Raw genomic sequence first — 13,458 nt, 5'->3', positions numbered from 1 at the left:
CCTTTGTATTCCTGCGGTGTGAGTTGTAACTTCTCCTTTTTCATTTCTAATTTTATTGATGTGAGTCCTCGCCCTCGTTTTCTTGATGAGTCTGGCTAAAGGTTTATCAATTTTGTTTATCTTCTCAAAGAACCAGCTTTTAGTTTTACTGATCTTTGCTACTGTTTTTTTTTCATTTCTATTTCATTTATTTCTGCTCTGATGTTTATGATTTCATTCCTTCACCTAACTTTGGGTTTTGTTTCTTCTTTCTCCAGTTGCTTTAGGTGTAAGGTTAGGTTGTTTATTTGAGATTTTTCTTGTTTCTTGAGGTAGAATTGTATTGCTATAAAAATCCCTCTTAGAACTGCTTTTGCTGCATCCTATAGATTTTGGGACATTGTATTTTCATTGTCATTTGTTTCTAGGTATTTTTTGATTTCCTCAGTGATCCCTTGGTTGTTTAGTAGTGCATTGTTTAGCCTCCATGTGTTTCTGTTTTTTACAGTTTTTTTTTTTTCCTGTAATTGATTTCTAATCTCATAGTGTTGTGGTGGGAAAAGATGCTTGATACGATTTCAATTTTCTTAACTTTACCAAGGCTTGATTTGTGACCCAAGATGTGATCTATCCTGGAGAGTGTTCCATGTGCAGTTGAGAAGAAAGTGTATTCTGCTGTTTTCAGGTGGAATGTCCTATGAATAACATAAAAGTCTATCTGCTCTAACGTGTCACTGAAGGCTTGTGTTTCCTTATTAATTTTCTGTCTGGATGATCTATCCATTGGTGTAAGTGGAGTGTTAAAGTCCCCCAGTATTATTGTGTTACTCTCAATTTCCCCTTTTATGGCTGGTAGCACTTGCCTTATGTATTGAAGTGCTCCCATGTTGGGTACATAAATATTTACAATTGCTATATCTTCTTCTTGGATTGATCCCTTGATCATTATGTAGTGTCCTTCCTTGTCTCTTATGACGGTCTTTATTTTGAAGTCTATTTTGTCTGATGTGAGTATCGCTACTCCAGCTTTCTTTTGATTTCCATTTGCATGGAGTATCTTTTTCCATCCCCTCACTTTGTCTGTATGTGTCCCTAGGTCTAAAGTGGGTCTCTTGTAGACAACATACATATGGGTCTTGTTTTTGTATCCATTCAGCCAGTCTGTGTCTTTTTTTTTTTTTTTAATTTACGTTTAGCTGCGTCAGGTCTTAGTTGTGGCATGCGGGATCTTTGCTGAGGCACGTGGGATCTTTCGTTGTGGTGCACAGGCTTCTCTCCAGTTGTAGCGCACAGGTTCCAGAGCGCATGGGGCTCTGTATTTTGTGGCATGCAGGCTCTAGCTGAGGTGCGCGAGCTCATTAGTTGTGGCACGTGAGCTCAGTAGTTGTGGCATGCGGGTTTAGTTTCCCCACAGCATGTGGGATCTTAGTTCCCTGACCAGGGATCAAACCCGCATCCCCTGCATTGTAAGGTGGATTCTTTAACCACTGGACCAGGAAAGTCCCCAGTCTGTGTTTTGATTGGAGCATTTAATCCATTTACGTTTAAAGTAATTATCAATATGTATGTTTCTATTACCATTTTCTTAATTGTTTTGGGTTTGTTATTGTAGGTCTTTTCCTCCTCTTGTGTTTCCTGCCTAGAAAAGTTCTTTTAGCATTTGCTGCAAAGCTGGTCTGGTGATGCTGAATTCTCTTAGCTTTTGCTTATCTGTAAAGTTTTTGATTTCTCTGTCAAATCTGAATGAGAGCCTTGCTGGGTAGAGTAATCTTGGTTGTAGTTTTTCTCTTTCTTCACTTTAAATATATCCTGCCACTCCCGTCTAGCCTACAGAGTTTCTGCTGAAAGATCAGCTGATAACCTTATGGGGATTTCCTTGTATGTTATTTGTTGCTTTTCCCTTGCTGCTTTTAATATATTTTCTTTGAATTTAATTTTTGTTAGTTTGATTAATATGCGTCTTGGTGTGTTTCTCCTAGGGTTTATCCTGTATGGGACTCTCTGTGCTTCCTAGACTTGACTGTTTCCTTTCCATGTTAGGGAATTTTTCAACTATAATCTCTTCAAATATTTCTCAGACCCTTTCTCTTTCTCTTCTTCTTCTGGGACCCCTATAATTCCAATGTTGGTGCATTTAACGTTGTCGCAGAGGTCTCTGAGACTGTCCTCCATTCTTTTCATTCTTTGTTCTTTATTCTGCTCTGTGGCAGTTATTTCCACCATTCTATCTTCCAGCTCACTTATCCGTTCTGCCTCAGTTATTCTGCTATTGATTCCTTCTAGTGTATTTTTAATTTCAGTTATTGTGTTGTTCATCACTGTTTGTTTGTCCTTTAGTTTTCCTAGGTCCTTGTTAAACGTTTCTTGTATTTTCTCCATTCTATTTCTGAGATTTTGGATCATCTTTACTATCATTACTCTGAACTCTTTTTCAGGTAGATTGCCTATTTCCTCTTCATTTATTTGATCTTGTGGGTTTTTACCTTGCTCCTTCATCTGCAACATATTTCTCTGTCTTCTCATTTTGTCTAAGTTACTGTGTTTGAGGTCTTCTTTCTGCAGGCTGCCCCCAGTGAGTGAGGTTGGTCCAGTGACTTGTGTAGGCTTCCTGGTGGGAGGGACTGGTGCCTCTGTTCTGGTGGGTAGAGCTGGATCTTTTCCCTCTGACGGGCAGGGTCATGTCAGGTGGTGTGCTTTGGGGTGTCTGTAGGCTTAGTACAACTTTAGGCAGTCTATCTGCTAATGGGTGGGTTTGTGTTCCTATCTCCCTTGTTTGGCATGCAGCATTCAGCACTGGAGCCGGCAGGCAGTTGAGTAGAGCCAGGTCTTGGAGTTGAGCTGGGGACCTCCAGGAGAGCTCTCACTGATTAATATTCCTTGGGGCCAGAAATTCTCTGGTGTTCCAGCATCCTAGACTCGGCTCTCCCACCTCGGAGACTCAGGCCCGACCCCCGGCCTAGGAACCAAGGCCTGGGACCCCACAAGCCACACAGCTCGGAAAAAAGGGGAAAAAATAAAAAGAAAAAAAAAGGGCAGGAAGAAAACAAATGAAAGCAAACAGGCAAACAATACCCAAGACAAATAGCAAAGACAAAAAGAAGCAAACAGCAACAGCAACAATTAAAAACAAATGAACAAACAAAACCCCACATGGTAAAAGCAAAACCAAACAAACAAAAAGCCGAACACATACACACACAAAATAAGAAACAAAAACAAAAACAGAGAAAACAAAAAACAAGAGAACCACCAGATAAACAAATGAATCCCAAAACAAAGTCAAACAATTAAAAACAAAACTAACAAAAACAAAAAACAAAAGCAGAATGCAAACTGAAGGAAAAAGCAAAGAAAACAAAACACAAAAATGAGAAAAAAAATTATAAAAAAGATAAGAACAAATAGAGCAAATGAAAAAAAAGATGAAAACAAAATAGAACAAAGGAAAGGAAAAAAACAAGGAAAAAACAGAGAATAGCAAAATAGTAACACAGAAATAGAAATATAAAAGAATTTAAAATAAATTAAAAAAATTTTTTAAACTAAATAAAAAGTAAAAAGAAATTTAAAAAACAGAAGAACAGAACAAAGCAAAACATAAAAAAACAGTAATAATTATATTTTCCTGGGGTCTCAGCTGTCAGTGTCCTTGCCCCCACCGTGAGTCACAGCCAACCTTCACCTCCCCAGGAGGCCCTCCAAAACCTCTAGGTAAGTCTCTGGTCCCTCTGTGGGCACTGTGGGTGCAGCTCAGACTCTGACCTGGCCCAACTCCCGCATGTACTAGTCCCCAAAGTCCACAGCTGCTAGAGCTAGACTGATTTCAGTTGTGGGAACACTTGTTGTCCATTCAGATATTCCATAGATGCAGGGTTTACCAAGCTGATTGCAGGGATTTAATCTGTGGTTTGTGCAGCTGCATGGAAAGGTTTTTGTTCCTCTTCCTTAGTCGCCCCGCCCCTGGGGCTCATCTGTGGTTTCAGCCCCACCTCTGCACGTGGGCCATCCACAGGAGTCTGCTCCCGAGGCTGCCCTGGAGCACTCGAGTCTGCCCCAGTGAGGACAGGACATGGAGGTGGCACAACTGCCTGGTTCGCAGGGGCCCTGCCGGCGACAGGTGTATGGGAAAGCTGGCAGCCATGGGCGCGAGAGATCTGGCCCTAGTGGTAGCCTTTCCTAGTGCCTGGCAGCTGGTGCAAGAAGGTCAGCCCTGGTGGGGTCTTTTCCTAGCACCTGGCAGCAGGCGTGAGAAGGTCAGCTCTGGTGGGGGCTTTTCCTAGCACTTGGCAGGGCAGGGGGCCGGCGCATGGGGAGAGAGAGGCTGCAATGGTGGTTCCACCTCCTGTGCATCACTCAACAGTGGCACCTTGCTTCTATGGCAGTCTGGGTTTCCTCCATAAGCATTCCCAGTTGCGGATTACCTCTCTCCCAACCCCTCTGGCTGTCTCCTCGCAGCCAACAGCAGTCCTCCCCTTGGGTTTGTTCTCCAATCCCCACATTCCAGCTCTCAGCCCCTGTGTGCACCAGTGGACTCACGTCCCAGTCTGGGACGCACAGGGCTGTGGCACAGACCATCTGTGTAGGTCTTACTCTGTCCTGTCTGCCACAGACCAGCCGTTTCATGCTCCTCTGACAGCCTCAGATGCTCCCCTTCTGTCCCAAGTGATTTCCTCGTCGGTGAGGGGGCTTCCCCAGATACAGGAACCTCTCCTCTGCTTCAGCTCCTCCTCAAGTGTGCAGATCCCATCCTGCTTCCTCTCCTCTTCTTTTTCCCTTCTTTCTTTTGTCCTACCCAGTTATGTGGGGATCTTTCTTGTCCTTTCCAGTGTCCAAGGTCTTCTGCTAGTGTTCAGCCAGTGTTCTGTGAGAATTGTTCCATCTGTAGATGTATTCGTGATGTATTTGTGAAAAGAGATGAACTCCACATCCTCTTACTCCTCCACCATCTTGGTTTAGCAGCATACAGATCTTAACATTGTATGTTATCAGTAATTTATTCCTTTTTTACTGCCAAGTAGTGCTCCATTTTATGAATATACCATAATTATTTTTTTACCCATTTACCTATTGACAGCAAGTTGGGTTGTTTCCAGTTTTGGACTATTGTGAATAAAGTTACTATGGACACTCCTGTGCAGTCTTTGTATGGACATATTCTTTCATTTCCCCTGGATTTCTAAGAGTAGAAGTGCTGGGGTGGCATGGTAGCTGTATGTTGAACTTTTTTACAAACTGCAATCTAGTTTTGCAAAGTGACCATTATAGTACATCCTTATCAGCAATGTATGAGAGTTCCAGTTACTATACCTCATTGCCAACACTTGGTATCAACAGTCTTCTTAATTTTAAAACAGGTATACAGTGCTATTGTGTTGTGGTTTTCATGTGCATTTCCCTGGTAGCTAATTCTAAATATTTTCATGAGCTCATTGGCCATTTGTATATATTCTTTAGTGAAGCATTTCTTCAAATATTTTGTCCATGTTTTCATTTAATTGTCTTATTATTAAGTTGGTGAGTCCTTCATATAATCTGAATACAAATTCTTTGGCAGACAAATGTATTGTCAACATTTTCTCCCATTCTGTGTCTTGCCGTTTTTCCTCTTAACTTCTGAAGAGCAAACTACCCCCCGACACACACACTTTGGAGACTAAATTATCCCAAAACTATTGGTGGACGGTCAATGATTTTCTCCATTGAATTGACGTTTCACCTATATCATATACTGAATTTCTGGACTTTTAATCCTGTTCCATTGGTTTGATTGTCTAATGACGCACCAGCACTACACTACTTTAATAACTGAGGTTATATAACAAGTTTTAATACGTAGGAAGGAGTGTCCCTGCTCTTATTCTTTAGAGTTTTCTTGCTATTCTATTTCATTTATTTTTCCCTGTGAACTTGACAATAAGTTTACCTAGTTAAAAGAAAAACTTCCATTGAGATAGTGCTACATTTATAAGCTCATTTGTAGATTAATTAATTTGTAAATTAATGGAGAACTGATATATTTAGAATACTGAGTCTTCCTACATTAGTTAGCTATTGCTGTGTAACAAACCATCCCAAACTCTCTGGCTTAAAACAACAACCACTTACTTAGCTCATGATTCTGCAGGTGGACAATTTAGGCTGTGCTCACCTATGCAATTTTTCTGGTCTAGCTGACCTTGACTGGGCTTGCTCATGTACCTGTGGTCAGCTAGTGGGTAAATTGCAGATATCATTGGCCTTACTATGCTAGTTAGAATTTCTAGCACTATGTTCAATAAAAGTAGTGACAGTGGACATTCTTGCATTGGTCTTAATCTTAGAAAGAAAGCATTCAATCTTTCACCAATAAGTATGATGTTAGCTTTAAGTTTTTTTAAATAGATGCTCCTTATCAAGTTGAAGGTGACAGTATATTCTACTGTTGAGTAGAATGTTCTATAATATGGATTAGATTCATAATTTTATGGTGTTGTTGAGTTCTTCAATAACCTTGACGATTTTTTATCCAGTGTTCTGTCAATTGTTGAGAAAGGGATGTTGAAGTCTTTAACTATAATTGTGGATTTACCTATTTCTACTTTTAGTTCTGTTTTTAGTTCACATATTTTACAACCTTGTTGTTTACTGAATATATATTAAGATTTCTACCTCATCTTGATAATTTGACCTTTTTATCATCAAAGAATGTTCCTTTCTGGTAATTTTCTTTGCTCAGAATTCTACTCTATATGATATTAATATAGCCACTTCTGCTTCCTTACAATTAATTTTTCCACATATATTTTTTCTATCCTTTTACTTTCAACCTGCTTATATCATGTTTAAATTGGGTTTCTTGTAGATGGCATATAGTTGAGTTATGCATTTTAATCCATTATGCCAATCTTTGTCTTTAACTCATGTCTTTCGACCCTTTACAGTTAATCAAAATATCAACTTAAGTCTGCCATTTCTTCGTTTTCTGTGTTTTCATTTCTCTGTTTTCTTCTTCTTGTCTTACGGTAGGTTACCTCAACACTTTTTAGTACTACATTTTGATTTAACTATGTTTTTGAGTGTATCTTTTAAATAATATAGCTTTTTAGAGGTTGCTCTATATATAGACATATACACACAAATATATATACTATATTTTACATGTGTGTGTATATATATGTATACATTCAGTCTACTTGTGTCATTTAGTTTGAGTAAAGTACAGAAATCTTACCTCCCTTTATCACTCCCCATTTATAATACAATTGTCATAATATTTTTTCTACATATACTTAGAACCATTAAATAGTGTTGTATTTTTTGGTTTCAACTGTCAAACATAACTTTAAAGACTCAGGAGTAGAAGGAAAATATATTGTTTTTACTTGTGTTTTTGTTTACCATGTTTTTGCTTCCTGACATTGTCCCTTTATCATTTCCTCAGTTTACAGAACTTTTAGCCATTCTTTTAGGATAGGTCTGCTAGCAAAAAATTCTCTTACTTTTCCTTCATTTGAGAGTGTCTTGATTTCCCCTTCCTTCCCAAAGGATATTTTCTCTGAATATAGGATTCTGTATTGACAGTATTTTTTAGCCTTGGAAAATACTGTGCCACTTTCTTCTGGCCTCCATGATTTCTGATGAGAAACTGGCTGTCATTCTAATTGTTTTTCCCCTATAGGTAAGATGTCATTTCTCTTAGTGCTTTCAAGATTTTTTTTCCTTGTCTTTAGTTTTCAGATGTTTAATTATGATGTGTTTTGGCATGAACTTCTTTGTTTGGGGTTCACTTGGCTTCTTGAACCTATAGTTTTAGGTCTCTTGCCAAGTTTGAAAAGTTTTGGCCATTATTACTTCAAGTGCCTTTTCAGCCCTTCCTTCTTTCTCCTTTCTTTCTTGGACTCCAATAACAGGAATGTTAGATTTTGTTGTTGTTGTTATAGTCACACAGGTCTCTGAGGCTATATTTACTTCTTCAGTCTATTTTCTCTCTGTTGTTCAGATCAGGTAATTTCTATTTTTCTATTTTCCAGTTCCTGCTTCTTTTCTCTATCCCTTCCATTCTACTATTGCACCCATTCACTGAGCTTTTTGTTTATTATATTTTCAACTTCTAAAATGTCCATTTGATTCTCCTTTGTGTCTATTTCTTTGCTGAGACGTTCTAATTTTATTTTTTCATCTGTTTTAGGTGTGTTTGTAATTGCTTGTTGAAGCATTTTTATTGTGACTGCTTTAAAATCTTTGTCCAGTATTTCCAACATGTGTGTGTCATCTTGGTGGTGGCATCTGCTGATTGCCTTTTTTTCATTCAGTTTGGTATCATCCTGGTTCTTGGTATAATGAGTGATTTTTTAATAAAAACCTTGATACTTTAGGTGTTATAAGACTCCAGATTTTGTGTAACCTTTTGTTTTAGTTGGTTCCTCTGATACCACTCCAGCAGGGGACAATATCTTGTCACTAGCTGGTAGAGGCAGAAGTCCAGGTCCTCCACCTGGACACCACTGACACCCAAAGTGGGGAGTGGGGTCCTTAGTATTGCTGGAGAGGGGCCAGAGTTCTGGCTTCCCACTAGACTACTACTAATACCTCCTTTGATGGAGGAGTACAAGTCCCTCCTTTGTGCACTCATGTGGCCTCTTGGGTGGTATTAAAAGTCCTGACTCTCCACTGGGCTTTCTCTGAGACCACCCTAGCAGGGATCTGAAAGGGAATCTCATTACTGCCAGGTACGAGTGGAAGTGGAAGTCCAGGCTCCCCAGTAGAAGTCCAGCGTCAGTGATTTCCACTGACACTGCAGTGGGGAGGGCCTCATTAGTACCAGTGGGTGAGGCCCAGCTGACTATTCTCCAAGAAAACTGTCAAAGTTTCACATCTGAAAGGAGTCGTGGAGATTATAGCTCATCCCCGCCCCCAACTTTAAAAACAAGAAAAGCATGGCCCAGAGAAAGTTAATGACCACCTGAAGTTACACAGCTAGTTTGTGGCATGGCAAGGATAAAATCCAGTTTTCCCAAATCTCTCCATAGAGCTTTTTTTTTTTTTAATCACAATGCCTCATTTTGTTTGTTTTTAAAGAAATAATTTTTTCTCAAATAATTACCTGCCATACACCAATACTGGCTGAAGGTTCTGAGAATGGGCGTTTGAAGACCCTGCACATTTTTAAGGCATCTGAATTAACTTCGGTGAGATTATTTAGCACAGCGAAGGCAGCTGCCAGTGGGTAAACACAGGAGAAAAGGCTCACATAACCAAACTGCAGGAATAACTCCAAGTAATCATCAAAGGTGCCCTGAAAATGTAAAATAGAAGAAAACAGGCATTGTTTTAATATCACTTAATAAGAATAGTCTTTTGCAATACTATTCAAGGCATGAGCATCTAACCAAAAAAAAAAAAACTCAAAGAGTTTCTCCCAATTCCTTCTTCTCAACAACAGAATTTACTTAAATTCAAAGACAACTTTATATTAAAGTCCCTGAAATGAAGAATAAAAAAATGATTTAGCTGCTCATATCATGTCGAATCACTGGATTATTACATTTTTTTCCCTAAGGTAAATAACAGCAAAGCTAAAGAAGTTTGCTCTTGATCACGTAAAAAGAAATGATCCAGGATCATTATTAGAAATCTTACATGATGGTCCCTTCACATCATGGGTACCCCAGCGTCTCAGCCCCAGACCCTCCATTAAAAAACTGATGGTGGTGATGCCAGCGAAACTGGCAGAGTAAGAACCTCCAGAAGTTTACACCTCCATAAAAGCAAACAACAACAACAAATGACAAAATTTGTCAAGATCAACTTTTTCAGTACTCTGGAAATTAAATACAGGCTTGCAGCATTCGGGGCAGCATTTAGTCAAGAATAACAGCTCAACCTTGTGGCATTTTAACTTACTCTAGTTTCATATCCTACTCCCTAGTTCTGCAGCAGCCTCGAAAAATAATAGCATGCATTCCTGTGCCAGAGGGAGGAGAGTGGGGCTACAGATCTTTGAAAGCCTCATTCCCAAAAGGAAATCATTATCTGACCTGGCTCTAGAAGACCCCACTCAAAAGGCTTGTCTCTATTTAACTGCACAGAGTCTTCCAAGTGCTAAAGGCTCCTCCCCCGGGGATGTTAATTGAATGCTTTAACATCAGTCTGCCTGAGGTAAAGGGTAGCAGCTGGGGCAAACAACAGACTAGTCAGGGAGCCCAAAAGAAAAGGCTGAAGAATGAGATATCCACAGGGGGTTTGCAAAGCTCCCACATTTTACTGGGAATTGAGAAGATGAGGCACATGCAGAGGATCACACATAAGCTTAGGAAAGATCTGAGAAAGGTCTAAGATCTCACCTCTGACTGACCCTGAGGCTCTGCACAAGCAGAAAGTGAATGCTAGGGCAGAATTTTAAACTGCCTGGCCTAGTACTGAAGGCATGCCCTAACACAATAACAAAGACCTAACAGACATGTAAAAAACGCTCAATCTAATAGCAGAATACTCATTCTTCTCAAGTGTACATGGAACATTTTCCAGGATAGATAATATGTTAGGCCATAAAACACTTCTCAACAAATTTAAAAGGCTTAAAAATCATACAAAGTATCTTCTCTGACCACAATGGAATAAAATTGGAAATCAGTAACAGAAGGAAATTTCGGAAATTCACATACTATGTGAAAATTGAGCAACATACTCCTAAAAAAACCCCAATGAGTTAAAGAAGAAATCACAAGAAAAATTAGTAAATACTTTGAGGTGAATGAAACATACCAAAACTTAATAAGATATGGTGAAAGCAGTGCTCACAGGGAAATTTATGGCTGTAAATGCCTTTGTTAAAAAAGAAGAAAGATCTTGAAAAAACTGAAATTTTCATCTTAAGAAACCGGAAAAAGAAGAGTAATCTAAACCTAAAGCAAGCAGAAGGAAATAAATAATAAAGATTAGAGTGAAATAAATAAAATAGAGAATAGAAAAACAAAGAAGAGCAATAAAACCAGAAGTCGGTTTTTTGAAATGATCGAGATCAACGAAAAATGACAAACCATTACCTAAACTGTGCAAGAAACAAAGAAAGACTCAAATTACTAAAATCAGGAATGAAAGAAGGGACATTACTATTGACCTTTAGGGTCAGTAAGGGGAAGGGAAAGAATTATAAGAAGAATTATGAACAATTTGAGATAGAAAGGAAGGGGCAGGGTGAAACCGTTAAAAGAATGACACAACCATTAAGAGCAGGATACGACAAAAACTGGTTAGAACCTACTAGGCCCAAGATGGTGGAAGAGTCAACTTCCGTAGACCTTGAGCCTCATTATACACTCACTGTAATGCATTAGCATATGCTAAACAACACGCCCACAGGTGCCATGACAGTTCCAAGGCCGCCCATAAAAGGCCAAAAAGTGGGTGCTGCCCCAACTCCTGGAAATCTCTGCTGCTTCTCCAAGATAGCTAGAACATTCCTCCCACTCATTAGCCTATGAAATTTCCCAGCCCATGAAAACTAACCATCACCACAACTCAGGGCTGCTCTTGCCTTCTGAGACAGCCTACACTCTTGTCTATGGAGTGTATATCTCTCTAAATAAACCTGCTTTCAGTTTACTATGGCTCCCTCTTGAATTCTTTCCTGTGTGAAGCCAAGGACCCTTACTTGGCAGGCTGCCCCAGGGACTCACTTGAGACCTGGGACATGACAACAATTATATGCCAAAAATAACATTAAATAACCTTGATGAAATGGGTAAATTCTTAGAATGACACAAACTATCAAAAGTGACTCGAGAAGAAACAGAACATCTAAACAGACCTAAAACAAGTAAAAAGATTGAGTTAGCAATCAAACACTTTGCACAAAGAAAAACCCGGGCCCAGACAGTTCACTTGTGAATTCTCTCAAACACTAGAAGAAGAATTAATACCAACTCTTCACAAAGTCTTCCAAAAAGAACAAGAGGAAGAAACACTTCCCAACTCATTCTGTGAAGCCAGTACAACCTCAATAGCAAAACCAGACAAAGACTTCATAAGAAAAATACAGACCAACACCCCTGAATAAAGATATAAAAATCCTCAACAAAATACTAGCAAGGTGGATCCAGCAGCAGAGTAAAAGGATTTTACACTGTGATCAAGTGGGATTTACCTCAGCATTGTAAGATTGGTTCAACATATAAATATGAGTCAATGTGATACACCACATTAACAGAATAGTTTTACTAGTATACATGTATGCATGTATAAATATATTTAATCATCTCAATAGACACAGGAAAAACAAAGTACAACACCCTTTCATGATAAAAACACTCAACAAATCATAGAGTAGTAAATCTTCCTGACCTTGGATTAGGCAATGGTTTCTCAGACATGACACCAAAGGCACAAGTTACAAAAAAGAGAGAAATTGGACTTCACCAAAATTTAAAACTTTTGTGGATCAAAGGACACCATCAAGAAAGTAAAAAGATAAACAACAGAATGGGAAGAAATATTTGCAAATCATATATCTGATAAGAAATTTATATTCAGAATATATGAAGAACTCTTGCAACTCAATAACAAAAGGGCAGATGACCCAATTTAAAAATGGGCAAAGAATGTGAATATATATTTCCCCAAAGAAGAGATACAAACGGCCAAAAATCACATGAAAAGATGATCAATATATTTAGGCATTAGGAAAATCCAAAGCAAACCCACAATGAAATACTACTTTACACCTACTAGGGTAGCTATCTTTTAAAAAAAAAAAAAAAAAAGTGAGGCTGTGGGAAAAAATGGGACCCCACTCATGGCTGGTTGGAATATAGAATTACCACTACTTTTGAAAATAGTCTGGCAGTTCCTTAAAGTTAAACGTTGAGTTAACATATGACCTAACATATGGCAACATGTGTTCATACAAAAACTTGTACAAAAATGTTCACAATAGCATTATTCATAATAGCCAAAAAGTGGAAACAATCCAAATGTCTACCAGCTGATTAATGGATAAACAATACGTAGTATATCCATACAATGGAATATTATTCAACCACAAAAAAAGGAATGGGGTACTGGTACATGGTACAGCGTGAATAAACATTAAAAGCATTATGCTTAGTGAAAGAAGCCGGACACAAAAGGCCACCTATTACATGATTTCATTTATATGAAATGCAGAGAATAGGTAAATCCACTATAACAGAATGTAGATTAGCGGTTGCCAGACTGGGGGAAGATGTTACGGCTAATGGGTATGGGGGGTTTGGGGGTCGATGATGAAAATGTTCTGGAATTAGATAGTGGTGATGATTGTACCACCTTGTAAACTTACTAAAAACCTCTAAATTGTACATTTTTAAATGGTTAATTTTATGGTATGTGAATTATTACCTCAACTTTTTAAAGAAGTTAAAAAAAAAAAGCTGTTAGTAACAAGAAAGCTCCCCAGAATCACCCTAGTAGAAGTAGCAGACACATCAAAGAGGCAAAAAAAAAAAAAAATGGAGTCCACAG

The 13,458-nt window shown here is 38.6% G+C and overlaps 1 protein-coding gene across 2 annotated transcripts in view; it reads right to left on the bottom strand.

Annotated features, from left to right (window-relative positions):
* The window catches only part of ANO10 (anoctamin 10), a 233,319-nt gene that overhangs the window by 174,593 nt on the left and 45,268 nt on the right, over nucleotides 1–13,458 (bottom strand). For both annotated transcript variants that reach the window (XM_061195262.1, XM_061195263.1), the window contains exon 10: nucleotides 9,062–9,253. In XM_061195262.1, the coding sequence (XP_061051245.1) occupies nucleotides 9,062–9,253 (192 nt within the window). The remainder of the gene's footprint in view (nucleotides 1–9,061; nucleotides 9,254–13,458) is intronic.

This window comes from Eubalaena glacialis, chromosome 7 (genome assembly GCF_028564815.1).
Source record: "Eubalaena glacialis isolate mEubGla1 chromosome 7, mEubGla1.1.hap2.+ XY, whole genome shotgun sequence".
Lineage (NCBI taxonomy): Eukaryota > Metazoa > Chordata > Mammalia > Artiodactyla > Balaenidae > Eubalaena > Eubalaena glacialis.
The sequence above is the reverse complement of the archived record's forward strand: the minus strand, read 5'-3'. Positions and strand labels throughout refer to the sequence as shown.